General features: G+C 43.6%; 1 protein-coding gene across 3 annotated transcripts in view; it reads right to left on the bottom strand.

Annotated features, from left to right (window-relative positions):
• Positions 1-18,885, bottom strand: part of supt20 (SPT20 homolog, SAGA complex component) — a 24,407-nt gene extending 5,522 nt beyond the window's left edge. Inside the window, exons 1-23 of one of the 3 annotated variants that reach the window (XM_036594313.1) lie at positions 18,755-18,885; positions 18,151-18,240; positions 17,941-17,976; positions 17,702-17,827; positions 17,349-17,475; positions 16,482-16,585; positions 15,589-15,705; positions 15,323-15,376; positions 14,093-14,232; positions 10,675-10,831; positions 10,392-10,448; positions 9,982-10,056; positions 7,889-8,058; positions 7,715-7,747; positions 7,031-7,148; positions 6,673-6,784; positions 6,286-6,432; positions 4,747-5,029; positions 4,350-4,498; positions 4,202-4,257; positions 3,961-4,080; positions 767-866; positions 193-281 (exon numbers count right to left, since the gene is read on the bottom strand). In XM_036594313.1, the coding sequence (XP_036450206.1) occupies positions 193-281; positions 767-866; positions 3,961-4,080; positions 4,202-4,257; positions 4,350-4,498; positions 4,747-5,029; positions 6,286-6,432; positions 6,673-6,784; positions 7,031-7,148; positions 7,715-7,747; positions 7,889-8,058; positions 9,982-10,056; positions 10,392-10,448; positions 10,675-10,831; positions 14,093-14,232; positions 15,323-15,376; positions 15,589-15,705; positions 16,482-16,585; positions 17,349-17,475; positions 17,702-17,827; positions 17,941-17,976; positions 18,151-18,153 (2,373 nt within the window). In that variant the 5' untranslated portion in view covers positions 18,154-18,240; positions 18,755-18,885. The remainder of the gene's footprint in view (positions 1-192; positions 282-766; positions 867-3,960; positions 4,081-4,201; positions 4,258-4,349; positions 4,499-4,746; positions 5,030-6,285; positions 6,433-6,672; positions 6,785-7,030; positions 7,149-7,714; positions 7,748-7,888; positions 8,059-9,981; positions 10,057-10,391; positions 10,449-10,674; positions 10,832-14,092; positions 14,233-15,322; positions 15,377-15,588; positions 15,706-16,481; positions 16,586-17,348; positions 17,476-17,701; positions 17,828-17,940; positions 17,977-18,150; positions 18,241-18,754) is intronic. The other 2 variants (XM_036594314.1, XM_036594315.1) reach the window with 2 other exon arrangements.
• Positions 18,886-19,034: the final 149 nt, after the last annotated feature.

Raw genomic sequence — 19,034 nt, 5'->3', positions numbered from 1 at the left:
TGTGGTAGCCAGTTGTGGTTAACTTTGAATCTTCCATTCCAAAACAAGAGAAATATGTAGTGGACACTCCATAGCCAGGTTTGCCATTTGGCACAACGACAGATGGTCCATCCTGGCTTTAAGCCTCATTTTGAACATGCAGTCTGATATTCAGATGTCTATGGGTGTATGAGGTCAAAGTTGCTGCATTACTTGGATCTGTGGCTGGTGCTGCTGCTGCAGCCTCGGGGATGGCAGGCTGGACCCAGAGCCCTCCAGACCACAACCCAGCTGGGACAGCACTACCGCACCAGCGCGGGCCGAGGCCAGCACCGGGACAGGACGAGGGGGGGAGGTGGGGGAGGAGGAGAAGGAGGAGGAAAAGAATAGAAAAGAGAGAGAGAGAGAAAGAGAGGGAGGGAGAGGGGGAGAGAGGGAGAGAGAAACAGATAGACAGGGGAGGGCAAGGAAAGAAGGAAACAGAAACAAAAGGTAGAATGTAGCAGAGAAAAGGGGAAGTGGCATTCACCTCATGTAAATCAAACAACGAACCCACAGAATCAAAATGGAAACATAATCGGATTAACTGATTCATTTCTTGCTGACGGGTCAGTGATACTACACTACAAGTTATCAGCAAAATATTAGTACATCTACTGTTGTGTTAGTACCTGTTAGAGAGACACTTGAATGTAGATATATGTAGATCAATAAGGAAAGAGGGAGAAAATGGAACATTAGATGGATGTTTGCGCGTCTGAAGGTGTGTTTATGTGAGCATACACACCTGCTGTCTGCGGAGACATGAAGCCTCCCACCCCAGCGAGGTTGATGACAGCAGTCTGTTGTGTGGCGAGGCCCTGCTCCGCGGTCAGTCCCTGTTCAGTCTGCTCAAAGGAGACACTTTTCCAGTTACTGGTACTGATCAGTTATCTCCGCATGTTTTCACAGAGCACTTAGGCTGCGTTCACACAGCAGGTAGAAGTGGCCCAAATCCAGTTCTCTCATCAAATCTGATTTTTTTGTTTGGCTGTTCAGATTATCTTTTAAATGTGATCTGTATGCGACATCAGTCTGAACAGATCAGCTCCTAAACTGACCCACTAAAGAACAGAGCGTCACGCTGCTTCACGGCTCATCCAGAGGTAAACAATCACGACCGCCAACGAACGCCAGTCGCTCCCGGAGGATCAGCTTCATCTTCACCAGCATCACAGGAGCCATCATGAAGCTTCACTGACTGACAGCTGGGCTCATCACCCAGAATGTGTTCGAGCCGTAAAAACGGTGCTGCCACTTCTTTGGTTCGCGTCCTCGGATTCTTTAAACTTCTTTCACACTTTTAACTGTTCTTTGACGCTGCAGCCTCGTTCTCCTGCGGCCGCGTTCAGTTATTTCTTTCAAAATCTCTTTAAACACTAAGTCTCTTCTAATTTTGGTACAGAAACATCAGCCTAAATGTTTATGAGTCTCACCAGCGCAAAATATTGACGAATGTGGAGCTGGACTGACATAAAAGGCGCATAAATTCCAGTCCGGCTGTTCAGACTGAGCACTGCCACATATCGGATACATATCGGATTTCAGTACCACGTATGAAAGCGTCTCAAATTGGAATTGAAAATGTCAGATTCTGTGTTTTTGCTGATCACACTGACACACAGACACACATCTGTCTCACATATGGAGAAAAAGATCAGATTTGGGCCACTTTTTCCTGCTGTGTGAACAAAGCCTTTGTAACACCTAGTAAGTGTTTTATTCGATTACTGATATGTCTAAGTTACACTTTACAGTCACATTTACATTTAAACAAATGAAAGTTAACGCAAAATTCTAATGAACACTGTAGTCCTTATTTTACAGTAGGGCTGGACGATGTGGACATAAAATGCTATGTTCAATAAAACTGTTGGATATGACGATATCACAAGCGAATATGAATCAAATAGAGTGTCTCTGCCTGAATGTGCCTCAAATGTTGCTAGATTTTCTTGTTTTCGCTATGACAACAAATACACCGTTTTTTTATGTCTATACACGCCTGTAATAAAAAGGCCTGTAAAATTAAAGTCCCTCCTTAAAAAGCTCTTTATGGAAATGCAGGGTTGCTGTGTTTTTACAGGCTAAGTTGTAGAGCTGTGCTTAATTGTTTAAAAACTGCTGTTTAGCTGAACGGCTACTCACTCTCCATGTGGAAGAGCAGGGTTCAAGCCCAATGCATGTGAGCAATTTGATGTGTTCTGTCAAAACAGCCCTTAATGACATGTTTATAACAGAAACTCATCATGCTAAAGATAAAATATGCCACATACTCTTGAAATCAGGACGAAAAATGGTGACATTATGTTGTCACTATTCAGAGCACACAGGAGAAAGGTGCTGCAGATTAACTGAGATGCTACTTCTAAAATAATCTGCACCCTAACTGGAGTGGTGGTGAGCCGCTTAGTCTCTTACAGCCAAGTGGTCACGACAAGGTTTTAGCCCAGATTTTCCAGTTGCAGACAAATTTGCAAACCACTCAGCATGGCTACATGCACATGTGACATCCACTCATGTGCGTGTGACCAGTTCAGCTATGCGATTATCATATTTTGTGGCACACTTATGTTTTCAAGCAAGCTTAAAATTCTATATGAACCTCTATATGAATGTGATTATTTGTAGGAACAGTGATGGGCAGTAGCCAATGAGAGTGAGAGTCGCAAGCAATCAACACAACAGCAAACATGGCTAAAGATTGACTTGACTATTGATTGAGGAAGCTGCTCACTGCCGATATGGCTGGGTTTGGAGGGGCCTGAGTGAACATTTGCAGCAGCTTTTTCCTCTGTAGCAATGGCCACTCGTGTTCTAGGTGAGGCTGTGAGGTTATGGAAAGAGCACCATCCTTCGTTCAAAAACAATCAGATTTTTTTGTTCTCTTACTTCTTGTGGCTGCATAAAATAGTGCAGAAAGAACAACCCTAAGTTTCTCAAGCTCCAGTTTGGCGCATGAAGCTTGACTATTTCTATGAGACAATGGATTCTGTCCATTTTGTCCAGGCACACTGGCCATGTTTACATGCAAAGATTTTTGCCAATCTGATTGAATACATTCCGATTACAGATTAAGACTGAGGTATTTATGCTCACTCTATTCAACAATCTGATGGACAATCTTTGTTTACATGCTCACTACAAGTAATCTGATCCAACATGACGCGCATGCGTGGAGAACCACTTAGAGTAAACATTATCATGACCAGATCCGCCTATGATCCAGTCAGAGTGAGATGAGTTTTCAGTTGGTATGCTTGTGTTTTTAATTGCGTTAAAAATGTGTCAGACTCACATGTACTTATTAAAGAAGGCCGAGAGGAAGACGTCGTGTTCTGAGACACATAAGCTGGACGTCTGTCCCGCCGCCATGTTTAAAGATCAGAGCATAAACTTCGTCTCCTCTGCAGACCAGTTTCTGCTCCGCCATGTTGAACGGTATAAACTTTCACTATGACGTGACGAACATGATCAGAACGGACTTAAACTTTCCGATTGGGAATGTAATCAGATACAGGCGTTTGCACGGATATTATTCTTCTATTTAACTGATCATTTACAGGATTACCCACCTCGATCAGTCGGATAGAAATAGTATTCTGAATGGCCTCAATCAGACTAGACTATTCCGATTGAAGTGTTTACATGGACGTATTCTATTCTGATTGAGCTATTAGTCGATTATAAATGGACTATTAGGCTGCATGTAAACGTGGCTACTGTCACACATCTTTCCAGGTGAAAGACTCTAGTGTGTGAGCCCTATCTGGGTTTGCTTGTGTAGTGTACACACAGTTAAGTCAATGAACAACAGCTTGCAAGCAATAAATGTTGTGTAGCGCGAACAGTACAGAGATTCTAAAATCTGGAAATTTGTGTAGCATCCACTAAATATACTTGCAGCACCTTTCTCCAATGACCTCGTTCAAGTTGACTCACCGACTCCCCCTGCTGTTGTGGGCTGGAGGTGGCAGACTGGCTGCTCTGCTGCTGTGGAGAGAACTGTGAGAGCTGCTGCTGCTGCTGCAAAGAGTTAAAGATGAGTGGCGTCGCAGGGATCTGAGACAGAGAGACACGGATAATAGAAAGAAAATAAAAGACGGAACGAGAGAATATTAAACAAATCCATCAACAATATGTTTCCAGCACCCTTTAATTCTTCTGAAAGGTATGTCCTCACCTGTAGAAGATTGAGCGGCCGCAAACCTTGGGTATTATTCAGGCCGAAAGGACCACCTGGACATATGAAACAGCACAAAATGTGAACAGAACAGCATAAAGAAAGCCTGTTCCGCCCCATAAATATGTAAGTGTGAGGAAGTGAATACCTGCAGGAGCTGCAGGCTGCATGGTAGGCAGTGTGCTAGACATTAGGCCTCCTGGAGGCAAAATCCCACTCAGGTTTATCCCAGGCGCCAGTGTACCAGGACTACAGCCCAGCATGGGGTTAGAGCCAGTCATTAGAGTCTGGGGACTGCTGTGTACAACACAGACAATCACACACAAACACAATCACACAGATCAATCAAAAACAGTCTATGATACGGTACCACCTTTCTGCTGGTATAAAGTTGAAGACAAATATATTTTACTGTACGTGTGAGAGTGTACGATAAGAACATAACGAGGGAACATTCTGTCCCCTGACTTTTGCAGAACATGTCAGAACACAGTTCGGAGTGGACCCTGCAAAAAAACAGAGATAAAGAGGGCGGAATGTCGTACCAGACAGGGCCCACCACGTTGATGAAGTTGAGCCCGGGAGGGTTTGTCATGACCTGGGAGGAGGTGGTACCCGTGCTGATGGAGGTGGGGAGGGGGATAGTCATCACAGGCAGAGCCATCTGCTGCTGGGCGAAGGGGGTAAGTAATGCCGGCTGCTGGGACATGGCCAGGTCCTGTGGGGTGGGCGTCACTGACGGTGTGGCGCTCTGTACATCTACTGGGTGCGGCGTGGAACAGGGCGTGTTGGTTGGGGTGGGCGTGGATGGCTTGGGGGTTCCTGATCCTGAAAAGGGACAATGGACAGAAAATTATGGCATATATTTATGTATTCATTCTTAAAGACAGTTACAGCAAACTAATACCCATCATAACTGTGGTCATGTAGCAAAGGAAAACCAAACGCCTACTGGCAAATTTGTGGAGGCCACTTTTTGTGTAGTCCTAATTGACCTAAAGCAGGAGAGTCAAAATAAAGTCCTGGAGGACCACAGTACTGCAGACTCAACAATTACACGTGCAAGCACTTAATAAGTTTAACAAGGCCAGTAGAGCAGCGCAAAAACTAAAGTCAGAACTGTGGTCAACCAAGACCTGAGCTTCGAGGCAACTGATTTTCAAGCCAAATATAATTTCTTAGTCAAAAACAAACCAGAATGTACACTGATCCAGCATAACATTATGACCACCTCCACTAGAAACCACTTGTCTCTACACTCAATGTCCATTTTATCAGCTCCACTTACTATATAGGTGCACTTTGTAGTTCTGCAGTTACAGACTGTAGTCCATCTGTTTCTCTGCATACTTTGTTAGCCCCCTTTTACCCTGTTCTTCAGTGGTCAGGACCCCCATGGACTCTCACAGAGCAGGTACTATTTGGGTGGTGGATCATTCTCAGCACTGCAGTAACACTGATGTGGTGGTGGTGTGTTAGTGTGTGTTGTGCTGGTCTGAGTGGGTCAGACACAGCAGTGCTGCTGGAGTTTTTAAACACCTCACTGTCGCTGCTGGACTGAGAATAGTCCACCAACCAAAAATATCCAGCCAACAGCGTCCTGTGACCACTGATGAAGGACTAGAGGATGACCAACACAAACTGTGCAGCAGCAGATGAGCTATCGTCTCTGACTTTACATCTAAAAGGTGGACCGACAAGGTAGGAGTGTCTAATAGAGTGGACAGTGAGTGGACACAGTGTTTAAAAACTCCAGCAGCACTGCTGTGTCTGATCCACTCATACCAGTGCAACACACACTAACACACCACCACCACCTCAGTGTTACTGCAGTGCTGAGAATGATCCACCACCCAAATAGTACCTGCTCTGTGAGGGTCCATGGGGGTCCTGACCACTGAAGAACAGTGAAAGGGGGCTAACAAAGTATCAGAGAAACAGATGGACTACAGTCTGTAACTGTAGAACTACAAAGTGCACCTATATAGTAAGTGGAGCTGATAAAATGGACAATGAGCGTAGAAACAAGGAGGTGCTCATAATGTTATGCCTGATCGGTGTAGCAGTATGGTGGAGGTACTCACTTTGCATGGGGGAGAGCGTTGCAGGGGACAGTAGGCCGACCTGGCCCAACTCAATGGAGTGCTTCCGCGACAGAGACTGACCCTTATTAGGCGGAGGGGTTGGGCACTTCAGATGCCCACTGGGGACTTGCGTATTATAGGGATTACCTGGAAAACAAAAAGTGGGCAGCATTACTAGTGTACATAGCAGAGGAGACAACTAAGCCCTTTACCCATTAAACACAAAATAATATTCCATTCGTAAATTAAATATTTTTTCTCCCTCAGGCTCAGTTCAGGGTACATTAAAGTTGTCAATTTTGGATCACACAGACTTGTTTTGTTCATTACATATGTTCTGTTAGAGGGTCCTGCTGTACTAACCATACACTATCAACCGATTCTTACCTGAGGAGCTGGTGGTGGAGCCAGAGCCAGAGGGCAGTTTGATGGGTGGAGGTTTGTGCTTCACTCCCTTCCCTAACACTGAGGACTGGACCAACGCCGAGTATCCGTCCGTCTTAAAGGACATAACCAGAACAACCAATGACACATCAACCTTAAACACAAGTCAACTTAAACTAAGCTTTGGTTACATTAAGCGCAAAAACGACAAAAGCAAACCATTTCAATATACGACCTTTCACTTGAGCCCTTCCACCTCAATGTTTTTTCACTTTTTTTAGATAGAAAACAGGCTGTATGAGTTGAAACACCCTCCATTTGTTTAACAACTGAACAGCACAACGTTTCTTCTGTATCTCACCTCTATCTCCCTGGCAGGCGAGAGCTGGCTCTGGGCTCCCACACTGCTGGAGCTGTGCAATATCTTCACTTCACACTTTACATCTGTTTCATAAACATCCTTATACTGAGCCAAAAACCTGCCACAAAGAACAGAGGGTTAACCATACATATCACTCACATTCTAGCTACACATACAAACATACAGGAAAACAAGTAATGATACATGATCAATTAGAAAATGATTCAAATGATATCATATCGTTTGTGACAATCAACTCTTCAATAACCCTTGATTAACTGTACAAACAGGCAATGATGCACCACAATACTTAATCAATAGAGCACTTGAGGGAGTGTGTTATCGCGAAATAACATCACGGCTGTGATTTGGTTGCCGAAGATCATCGACGTGATTTTATTCGCGATAACACAAAACCTCGAGTGTTCTATTGCTTTTATACAACAGTTAAATAAATAAAGTAATAAATTAATAAACTGGGCCGTGAACGCGGCGTTTAATATGTTTTAATGTTCGCAGTTCCTTCACCAAATTATAGTTCCTTAACGAGCAGCTTGTTGCTACGTCAGAGTAACGAGCTCCGCTCACTCGCTGCTCAGCCGGCAGTTCGTTCCCAAGCTCCACACAGACCAACTGACAGTTCGGGAAATTGGGAATTTGGGAATTTACAGCTATTGTACTCACCGTTCAGCATCTACCTTTGAACCAAGGAGGAATCTGGTAAATGTGAAAGAAAAAGAAACATCGTAAAAATCTAACCTAATACACATCATACCACCACTAAACAGCATGATCTACTGTTATGTTACCATCGCATACAATTTTAATTAATATAAAACCTAAAATGTTGCATCTTACGGTGGGTGAATGAGGTGTAGGTCTGAAACATCATCGTCTGCTTTAGGGTCTTTGGCATTGTAGATTTTCCCATACACCAGGGGATCTCCCACAGACTGGAAGATAGTGACTTTTGTTCTCTGAGGCTGGCCACCCACTTCGCATTCAAAAATATAGTCGTCTTTCACATCCTGTACAAAGAAGGAGACCACAATGGTCATCAGACCTACAGTCTATGGCCCTATTTACATGGCATAAACATCCTGGGTGATGCGATCATGTTAAGCACAAGTATGAATGGGGTACAATGTGTCTCGGAGACATGCTGTAATCCGATCACTCGAACCATCTTCGGAGGTGGTCAAGGATGCATTTGACTACATAACCTTTGTACTACGAATGCTGAAGCATCTCTATGGCTACATTCACACAGCAGTTAAAAGTGGCCTAAATCTGATTTTCTCTCCAAATCAGATTTTTTTGTTTGGCTGTTCAGATTATCTTTTAAATGTGATCTGTATGCGACATCAGTCTGAACAGATCAGCTCCTAAACCGACCCACATGCGCAAAAGAACAGAGCTTCACGCTGCTCATCCAGAGGTAAACAATCACGACCGCCAACAAACGCCAGTCACTCCTGGAGGGTTCAGATTCATCTTCACCAGCATCACAGGAGCCATCATGAAGAACTTCTTTGGTTCGCGTCCTCAGACTCTTTACACTTTGCTTTCAGACTTTTCCCTGACGCTGCAGCCTCGTTCTCCTACGGCCACATTCGGCCATTTCTTTCAAAATCTCTTCGAACATGGAGGGTTTGATAAGTCTCTTCTAATTTTTTGGTACAGAAACATCAGCCTAAATGTTTATGAGTCTCAGCAGCGTGAAATGATGATGAATGTCGAGTTGGATTGATGTAAAAGTCACAATCTGGCTGTTCAGACAGATTGCTCCATATTGGATACGGATCGGATTTCAGTACCACATACGAAAGCGTCTCAAATCGGAATTGAAAATGTCAGATTCAGTGAGTTTATCTGTTCACAATGACACACAGACACACATCTGTGCCACATATGAAGAAAGAGATCAGATTTGGCCCACTTTTACCTGCTGTGTGAACAAAGCCTATGTGTCGTCAGCAGCAGCGAAGAACCGCCTTAATCATTTTTTCGTTTCCTTTGCTGTTTGCTTACAAGTTGCGTTAGCAATCCATGCGATGTAATCTGTCTCAACATTTATATGAAGAAAGACTTGCATGAAAATTATTGTCAAACAGCAAACAATGAGTGCCTTTACATGCGCTCAATAAGATAACTGCAGAAAATCAGATTTTGTCAGTAATCCGATCAACACATTTACATGCTCTTGAGTAATCAGATAATGGGAAACTCTGGGTCTACATGAGTCAGGCAGTAATCAGATTTCTGCTTTGCAACCAGCCAATAAACTCACAGAAGAAGATGTGACGTAAACGTAACATAAAACTCAAACTTCATGCCGCGTTTTAAACATCGACCCACCTTACCTGAAAATATGAACATACATCATCTAGAAGATGAAGAATATTTAAATCCTTTATTTTGTGTTTGGTTTCAGCATCGCTCCAAAAGTGTTTTGCTGCATCTCGCGACATCCACCGTCTGATCTCGCGCATGTGCAGACGGAGAAAACCGATAGAAATCGGAGTACGAGTACACATGCACTGAGAAATCAGATTACTGAGCTAAAACCCAGCTCTCTTTATCGGATTTCTTAATCGGACTTCTAGATCGGAGTATGCTGTTTACATGACCATTTGAATAATCGGATTACTGCAGAAATCTGATTATGATCAGATTATTGAGCGCATGTATACACACTCAATGTTTGCTGATGCCATGAATGTGGCTGGTCCCCACCTACCAGCCACAAAATCCGATCACATGTGGCAACTGGGGACACATTCGAGATGCATGGAAATGCCAGGTGTGAACGTGAACAAGTTCATGTTTACAGGTTCAATTCAAGCTCAGTTAACATACATATGCTACAAGCCTAACTGTAGCCTGTAACCTGTAATCAGAGCTTACGGACCATCAAGTATCCATTAACATAGTTAAGGACAAGACTTTACCTGCGCAGGCCAAACCTGTGTAGGCTGAGAATCCTCCAGTTTGATCGACTTCTCTACCACAGCGTACTTGTCCACCTGCAGCCCAAGCAAAAGCCAATACATTGAAGATGGGTCTGTTTAAATAATGGACATCTGCTCTACAGTATAAACCCTCAGAACAATACTGGAATAAAAGGACAGACTGTGTCCAAATAAAGTCAACTCAAAGACCAACAGACAAAAGAAAAACACACTTATACAAAGAACCCACAGAACCCATACATTATTGTAAAGCACCTACCAAAGCCTATACTGTGAAAGCAGTTATTATCCAAAGACCAAATGGTGGTCTTGCACAACAGCGAGTGAAAGTAAGAGGATATAACTGATATGGATAGGAACAGGTGTACGTCTGCATCGAAATGACTTACATCGACCTCTGCTGGGGCAGTTAGCTGGCAGCTATTCTGTTTCCACATGTCCACACACTAAAGAAAGAGCACAGAGGTTTATTACTACAGATGCACAATGATGTTGTAATCATATCTCCCCCTCTACTCTACTAACCCAAACAGCATGAAAACAACCCCATGAAGACGCATCAAAACATCTAGCCAAATTGCTGATTTCTGCAAAGATTCATATTAGATTCACGAAGCTGTCTCAGCGTATTCTGTGAGGATTTTGCAGTGCAAAGTGTAAGCAGTCTCTCACATTGCCAGCTTTGGAGATCTTGAGGTCCACAAAAGGTGTTGATTTCCTTTCTTTCCTTTTGTGCAGGTAGTCAAGCAGTCGGAGCTGGGGCGGCATAGGAAGATGAGCCAGCTCCTGCTGCCGGTTCAGTGCCGCTCGTGAGTACCTCTTAAAACACCTGAAACACAAAAAAGGCAATATGTTAATATGAGCCGAACCCAAACAGGGGAGACACCGAATTAAGTCTTACAACGCATAATTCTACACTGATGGATCTGGCATCTGTCTTTTAACTTATGGTAGACTAACAGACACACGAGTACAGTGCTATATCCGCAATCTAAGATCCAGACCAAGGGTGTCTAAGTCTGGACCTGGAGATCTCCAGACCTGGATTTGTTCTCTAACATTCAGATATTCCCAAAGGCCTCGATTAGCAGGGATCAGGTGTATTAGGGTGTTGTACATATATCTCAGTCATGGTTTCTTCTGCATATGTGAACACGCCAAACAAACTCAGACCCCACTAAACGGCCCCAAAAACGAACCGAAGTGAGACCACCTCTCTTTGTAGTTCGTTTTGTGGTTCGACTGATTTGTGCCTTGTGAAAACAAAACGGCCCCAGTCCGCTTTAGCTTTGCTTTATGGTGAAGACCTCGAGGCTCACCGTACACACAGCCACAGCTGTCCACACTTCAGCAGGTAAAAACAGACCAGCTGCTTTCAACGCTGAATGAATGAAAATTCAGAAAGGGAACCTGAAAGGGAACCAACTACAAATGACCTCAGTTCTTTTTGCTTTCACAATGTAAGTGAACTATAAAGAGGACTCAGTTTTCTTTCTGGTCCCTTTTAGCACTGATGAGATCTCAGACCACAACACCATTAGAACTCAGACCCCTTTCACACCACTTACAGCGCAGTGATGGCAAAGCGGGCAGTGTTCTCTTATAAATCTGACCTTCCAGATGGTGAAAGGAACTACTAGCCCCACTTCCTTCTCTCCTATTGACCGCACTGAAACAATTGGCTGAAGCACATCATGCTAAATTGGAAAATGACGCTGTGTATCTGCCACGGTGGGTTCCATTTTCAGCTGTGCTCCTCAATGAGCTCCAACCGGCTCTCGGAACTTAGTGCTTCAATATGTCAGGGCTGCTGTTTTGTCGCAGATCACGGACAGGCTTTATCCTGAGTAGAACCTTATAATGATCCTTGGTCTGTTTTTACCTGCTGAAGTGCTGAAGACTGTGGCTGTGTGTACGCTGAGCCTCGAGGTCTTCACCATAAAGCGAAACAAAAGCGGACTGGAGCAGTTTTGTTTTCACAATGCACAAATCAATCGAACCACAAAACAAACTACAAACGAACCAAACTCAGACCCCCTCGAGAGATGGTTTCAGTTCAGTTTGTTTTTGGAGTCATTTAGAGGGTCCGAGTTTGTTTGGCGGGTTCACATATGCACAGAAAAGCATGACTCAGCGGTCTGAGTCCACTTCAGACACTGAAACGCCCAAATGTGAAAACACCCTTAGACAGGGATGAAACTAAACCACCAGGGCCAGACTTGGGCACCCCTTGTCTAGAAAAACCGCTTCCTGTTTTTAACCGCAATAGAATTGTTACAAAATGCAGAAAAAAGGGGGAAAAAATTCTGTCAGGCTGTTTTTTTTTTGTTTTGTTTTTTTTTTAAATTGAGCAACTCCCATCTTGAAGCCTTAGCCAGGGCACAGGACAAGCCCACATTTATTCTTCAGCAGATGGGAGCCCACATTGCATAACTAACCCAGAAATTAAAACAAGATTCATTCTTTCCATTGGTTCTACATTCCAAACACACTGAGCTGTCCCTCTCCTGCCCTCACACTCTCCCCGCTGGCACTAACAACACTCTCAGAGAGTGACTGACACACACACACACATCTCCAGGACAGGAATTTAACATGGACATGCACTATATTTTCTTTTCAGTGGGGAACTATCATTCAGAATACTGTACAGCCCAGGACGAGGCTTAATCCCTGTTCGGATACCAACCCATAAAGTATTGAACTGGTATAGTGTAGCGGGTATAGTGTAGCGCAGGGGTCTTTAATTAAAATTCAGTAAGGTCCAGTTAGAGAAAATTTCCTCAAGCAAAGTTCGGGAACATCATAATGTATAACTTGCATCATGATTCAGTGCCATAGACTGTTTACTGAAGTAGCCTAGTAGTTATATCAACGTCTTATACAGTCAACAACTGAATATCAAATCAAATAAAGTACAGTTCAGTCATATTTCAACAACATTTATCAGTTTTCTCTTTTTAGAGCCGCCGTGCAAAATAACTTCCCTCTGACTCACTTTCTTCTCCGACTGCTGTGTCTCGCCCCATCCCTCCCCTGTGTGTAAGTCACTCACCCGAGTCGCAGTGCTCCTCGTAATGCACAGATCTGATTGGCTGAGTAGAGATGTATGATATGTACAATGCATGCGACCTGTCTGAGTCTCCCGGACCACTAAAGCCGTACCGTAAAGGCTAGAAAAGTTATGCCGAAATTAAATAATTCTCCATAGTTTATTAGCTATAGGTCCAGGTCCGCATAGGACAGCGTCTGGGTCCGGACTTGGACCGCAGTCCACCTATTAGTGACCTCTGGTGTAGCTGGGTAACACCTTTGCCTTCTATGCTGTAGACTGGGGTTCAATCCCCGCCTGGGTAAGTACTCTACACTATACCAATAAGAGTCCTTGGGCAAGACTCCTAACACAACCGTCGCCTACCTGTCTAGAAATGCTCAAATTGTAAGTCGCTCTGGATAAGAGCGTCTGCTAAATGCCATAAATGTAAATGTAAATGAACTGGCTCAGCATGCACTCACACTTGCTTTCACCAGCCAGATGGGCTGGTGTGACTATAGGTGTTCATTCCAAATGAGCAGGAGCTTGTTTTCCAAACAACTGATCAGGTGTGCTCCTGCTTGATTTAAATGGCTCTTTGCAGATAAGACTGGACACCCCTGGTATACATAGCGTGTACATACAGCATGACAGCATGTGGGCCTGTGCCTGGTAACAGTTAATCAAGTCAACACAGTGACAGTGCCCGGTGAAGGTAAAAACTAATTCGCTGCCAGTAAATTTTGAGACAGCCCCAAACTCTGAAGTGAACACGGAAGCAAAGATAGTGAGTTGAAGCAAAGTGGAAAAAAATCACAGGCACAGGCCTTTTGCCATGGATTGTGCATCTGGTTGTAATAATTGTGAAATCTTTTACAGGCCACATGCACAGACTGAACACTTCAACAAGATTCTCTGAGTAAAAAGGATGTACTCACTGTTAGCTCTCGAGCACACACACACACACACACACACCACACACACACACACACAAACAGGCACAAAACACACATACATAGAAAGACCCTAAACCCTTGAGAATGAGGCATCAGTCACCGTTTCATAGAGCGCGTGTTCATTTTCTGCTTGTTGTAGAGAAGCCGGTTGGAGGTGCAGGTGACTGAGACAGAGGGGTCCAGACACAGAGGCTCTGCTGTGGCCAGGATCAACTGGCTTTCAAGCTGCAGCTTATCATCCTACAAACAGAAAAATGAGAAGACTCAGATCTGATGAATAAGACAATCTTGCATTTCATTTCAACGCAGAGCTGTATAAACACTGTTATAATACAAACACTATTACAACAACAGGTCACTAAACCCTGCCAACTCTCTTGCTCAATCTTTGATAGTCCCATCTGTGTAAAAACCAAGGAGAATACAAATGACTATACAATCTATGTGAAAACTGGCATTTGATAAAAACTGTCTTCTTGTTCTGATTGGCTGCCCAGTATTGTGTTTCATTCAAAAGGCAGCCCAGGCCAAAAAACTCCTTTTAACATCAATGTGAATGAGTGGGGCTAGACTGCTAAAGGCTGAACGAGCGGAAATACACTGATCAGGCACCTCCTTGTTTCTACGCTCATTGTCCATTTTATCAGCTCCACTTACTATATAGGTCCACTTTGTAGTTCTACAGTTACAGACTGTAGTCCATCTGTTTCAGTGGTCAGGACCCCCTGGACCCTCACAGAGCAGGACTGCAGCAAACTCCAGCAGCACTGCAGCAAACTCCAGCAGCACTGCTGCGTCTGATCCACTCAGACCAGCACAACACACACTAACACACCACCACCACGTCAGTGTCACTGCAGTGCTGAGAATGATCCACCACCCAAATAGTACCTGCTCTGTGAGGGTCCATGGGGGTCCTGACCACTGAAGAACAGGGTAAAAGGGGGCTAACAAAGTATCAGAGAAACAGATGGACTACAGTCTGTAACTGTAGAACTACAAAGTGCACCTATATAGTAAGTGGAGCTGATAAAATGGACAATGAGCGTAGAAACAAGGAGGTGGTCAGAATGTTGTGCCTGATCGGTGTATATAAATGAATTGATTTCCATGACATTATAAATACTATTCATTTATAATTCAAGAGCTTAATTTCCATGGACCGAGAGGAGACAGGGAGTGAATGGTAGGTTTTGAAACTTTTAATAATGTTTAAATACTTCAAAAAAATGTAAGCAAGATCTGTTTCTCCACTATATGGTCCCTTTCAGAAAAGCTCTGAAATATCAGCACAAAGAGCTTTTATGAAACAATTTTAAGTGCTTCCTACCTGTGTCCACTTATGGTGATCACTTGTCATGGCATGGACATCACAGATCAGGGTCTGTAATAAAGCACAGGTCAGGATTCACCACGAGTACATGCATAGTGACCGCAGCTGCAGCTTAATTGAAAGATATCGAGAGACCGTGCAATGCCTAAAACAGCAGAATATACCGCCCATATACACTGAGCTGAGACCAGTTGCACTCTTAATGATTCTGGGTTTGAATTTTAGCTTGACAACACTACTTCAGCACCTGTCCTAACGCTCACCTGCATAGTGGGTCTCAGCAGTACATGGCGACTCTGATAAGAGGCCGTCTTGGCATTCCCCGATTGTCGGTAATCTCGGACCTCTGCGATTACGCAGCCACAGTGAAATATGTTCACCTAAAAAAAAAGGAGTTTAAATGACACAGAATGCAAACGCTTAGTACAGAAGAGTCAGACTTAAATGGAGACATCACTCAAATCAGGAGCACTAAGGCTACGTTCACATTACCAGGCTGAAGTGGCACAAATCTGATTTTCTGCCCTAATGTGACTCAGATCTGATGTTATCAGAGCTGTGTGGACACGCAAATCTGATCTTTTCAAATCCGACCTGAGCCACTTTCATATGTGGTCCTAGATCGGATACGTATCCGATTCGTGGCCATGCGACCTTAATGTGACGCTCGGATCAGAATTCATGTACTTTTTTCTCCACTGTGTGTGCGCCATCATTCAGCGTTACCATGGCAACAGCGCCAAACAGAAGTTAAAGCCTGTAAAGAGAGCCTGTCAGAGAGATCGGACTTGAGCAAAAAATCTGATTTGAGCAACCAGGCTTGTAATGTGAATGTAGCTTAATAATCAGTGTGCTAAATGTCAGATTGTGCTCCATAAAACCCCAATCAGAAACAAAGGAAACTCAAAATTTCTTAAGAGAAAACTCAGTAAATAAACACCTCATATTTATGGTAGTTTCAGTCTTGTATTGTTAGCTTTTGAAATACCAACAATATAACATAAGTACTGATTTTGGTTTGAAGAAATAAAAAAAAAAACAAGAGGCATAACAAAACCAAAGGACCTTAATGTTAGAAAAAAAAAAACTTTCTAACTGCATAAAAATTGTTGTCATGTGGATATAAATCACCACTGTCTTCAGCACTGTTGCTTACTTGTGATTTTTCAAGAAGGTCCACCAGGATAGGGGGCAGCTCCTCAGCGTCCAAGTAGTCCAGTAGCTCTCCTTCTTCATATGGAAGCCGAATTGTCTCTGAATCTGACAAAAGACATACAAACAGTAAAGCTTTCTCTCCATCTGCAATGCAGTAAGGCATGTATCTTTCTGGAAATAAATAAATCGGGCATATTACTTAACAGACTTTGTCTGAGCAGTTCTTCTCTATGGGAAAAATGAATGCCATTATAGCTGCTATCTTGCCCTATGGTAAACAAATCCTTTCCAAATCCGATATTATTTGTCACACATTTATTTTTCCCTCAAATTTCACCAGATCCTCTGGATTATGGGTGCAAATATTGCTATATATATGACAACACCGCTGTGCACTGAACTGACATCATAAGACTGGCAACCTCACCAAAATACTGCTTAAAGCTGCTTTAGCAGTAGTAGCCTACAGCTCGAGTAGCTGATGTTGTTACGGAATAGTGCTGAAGTACAGTATAATCTGTACCCTCTGTAGCTGTACACGGACTATTGAAAGCAGTATTAGTTTTCATTAATTGTCAGGTAACATCAATTCAATGCGCACGAGTATTAGATGGCTTGTTGCATGTATGCCTCAATATCTATATTTTGACTCCTTAATGATCTCTTAATTTAAAGGATCCAGTGACATTTGACAAAAAACACACACATAAAACAAAATGTACTGGGTTTTGCACGACCACCACAATTTTCACAACAACTGTTTGTTTTTCCCCCAAAGAGAAAAACTGCTAGGACCTGTTTGGAAGGACTGACTTCAGAGGTATGTGTGATGTTGGGGAAATATTAAGGAAAGAAAGAAACTGCATACCAGATCCATTTTTGCCTCTGAGCATCAATGTGTATCCTTCATTTCCAGGGTACAGGTTGACCACTAGACACGAGACTGACTCCTGTGACACCAGCTTCTCTAGTAGATTCACATTTCTCCTAAGCTTCTGTGAAAAGAGAACTGGCATTACTATTACTGCGATTCAGGTGGAACATTTCTCTGCTCATGTGCAACACAAAACGCTCTCAAACGTCTAGGCCATTCACAGTATCATACTTTATGTCACACACTGTCAAAACCAAAAAAGTTATTCTTAATTATTCTTAATTTCTTATTACAATTCAAAGATTTGCGGATGCTACATGAAAATAAATCTGCTTTCTGGGTGTTACCTTTAACTCTGGCTCCTTTTCACACTCTTCAATGTACAATTCATAGAGTTTCTGATATAAAGACTTCCTCCCGCTGGAGGAGACCCTTCTCCTAGCCGGTCGTTGTCGAGCACTTTCGATGATGTACTGGACATAAACAAAGTTATTCGTAAGCATACTGAAAACACAAGACGAGACCACCACAAATGACACACAGGGTGAATCATACAATGAAACATTTATGTGACAGACAACGTTACCTCAGCCCGATCCAATGCATATTCTAGAACTTGTTGCTGCAAAAAAGAGACCAAAGTTTTAGTGCAGGCACTAAACATGCACGACCTGCTCTCACACTAATTTGCAAGCAAAGGTCACTTTTGCCTGCAGCGACCAAAAAACACAAAGTGGAGACGAGCTGCAAAAGAAATGAAGCACATTCGGAGGACAAGCAGCACTCGTAGGCTTACCATTGTGATCCACCACCAGTTGCTGTGTGACAGGAGGTGATGCTGTCCTTACCCCAAAACTGTCACGTCCATTGACAGCCCATTCAAACCCTGAGGTCAGAAAGGTAGTTTTAGTTTCCTGAATGCGCTCTCCGCCAGAGTTCTCCATACAATTCACCGCTTCCCATTAAATCATTAGACGTGATGTGGATGACACGAAAAAATAATTAGAGCAAACTTTGTGAAGCCTCATTAGGGCACCATTAACAGTTAGCTTAAGCACTGAACAATTTCAACAACTGGCTAACAGAGTGACCAACATACAAAAGCAGAGTATCAGATTAGTGTCCACAAGATACACAAACGCCAGACTGTGGAGAGTGAATGCTGTGCAAAAGTGTTTACAGAGGACGAAATAAGCCCACAGTGTAACTGTTATCAGGCTAACTTCACTGCGAATGGCTGGGCTGAGCTAAGCTGAGCTAAGCTAAGCTAAGCTAACAGGCTAACCGTGGCTCCCTCAGCGCTGCTGCTACCCGAAACGCTGCAGAAGCGCGGCGGGCTCCGCGAGCGCGGACGCGGCTGCATTAAGACGCTGCGGCGAAGAACGTAAAGACGGACTTGCCCGGTTCGGCGCATCCCCGCAGCTCGAGAGTGCAGAGCAACCAGCACGAACAAACGCTCCTCCAGTGCCTTCAATGAAAAAAACTCACAGCAGCCATTTTCTTCCAGTGTAACAACAAAATCCAAACTTCCGGCGAGAGAAGGAGGCGGAGCGGCGTCGGCGGAGGAGTCGATTCGCTTTAGGGAACCGATTCGCAGTACTGTCTGACTCAATGAACCGAGCGATTCAACTAGGAAAGCGATTCAACGGATAAAAACAAAATAAAACTTTTAAAACGTGA

This window comes from Colossoma macropomum, unplaced genomic scaffold (assembly GCF_904425465.1).
Source record: "Colossoma macropomum unplaced genomic scaffold, Colossoma_macropomum, whole genome shotgun sequence".
Lineage (NCBI taxonomy): Eukaryota > Metazoa > Chordata > Actinopteri > Characiformes > Serrasalmidae > Colossoma > Colossoma macropomum.
Note: the sequence above shows the minus strand (reverse complement) of the source record. Positions and strands in the feature narration are given on the sequence as shown.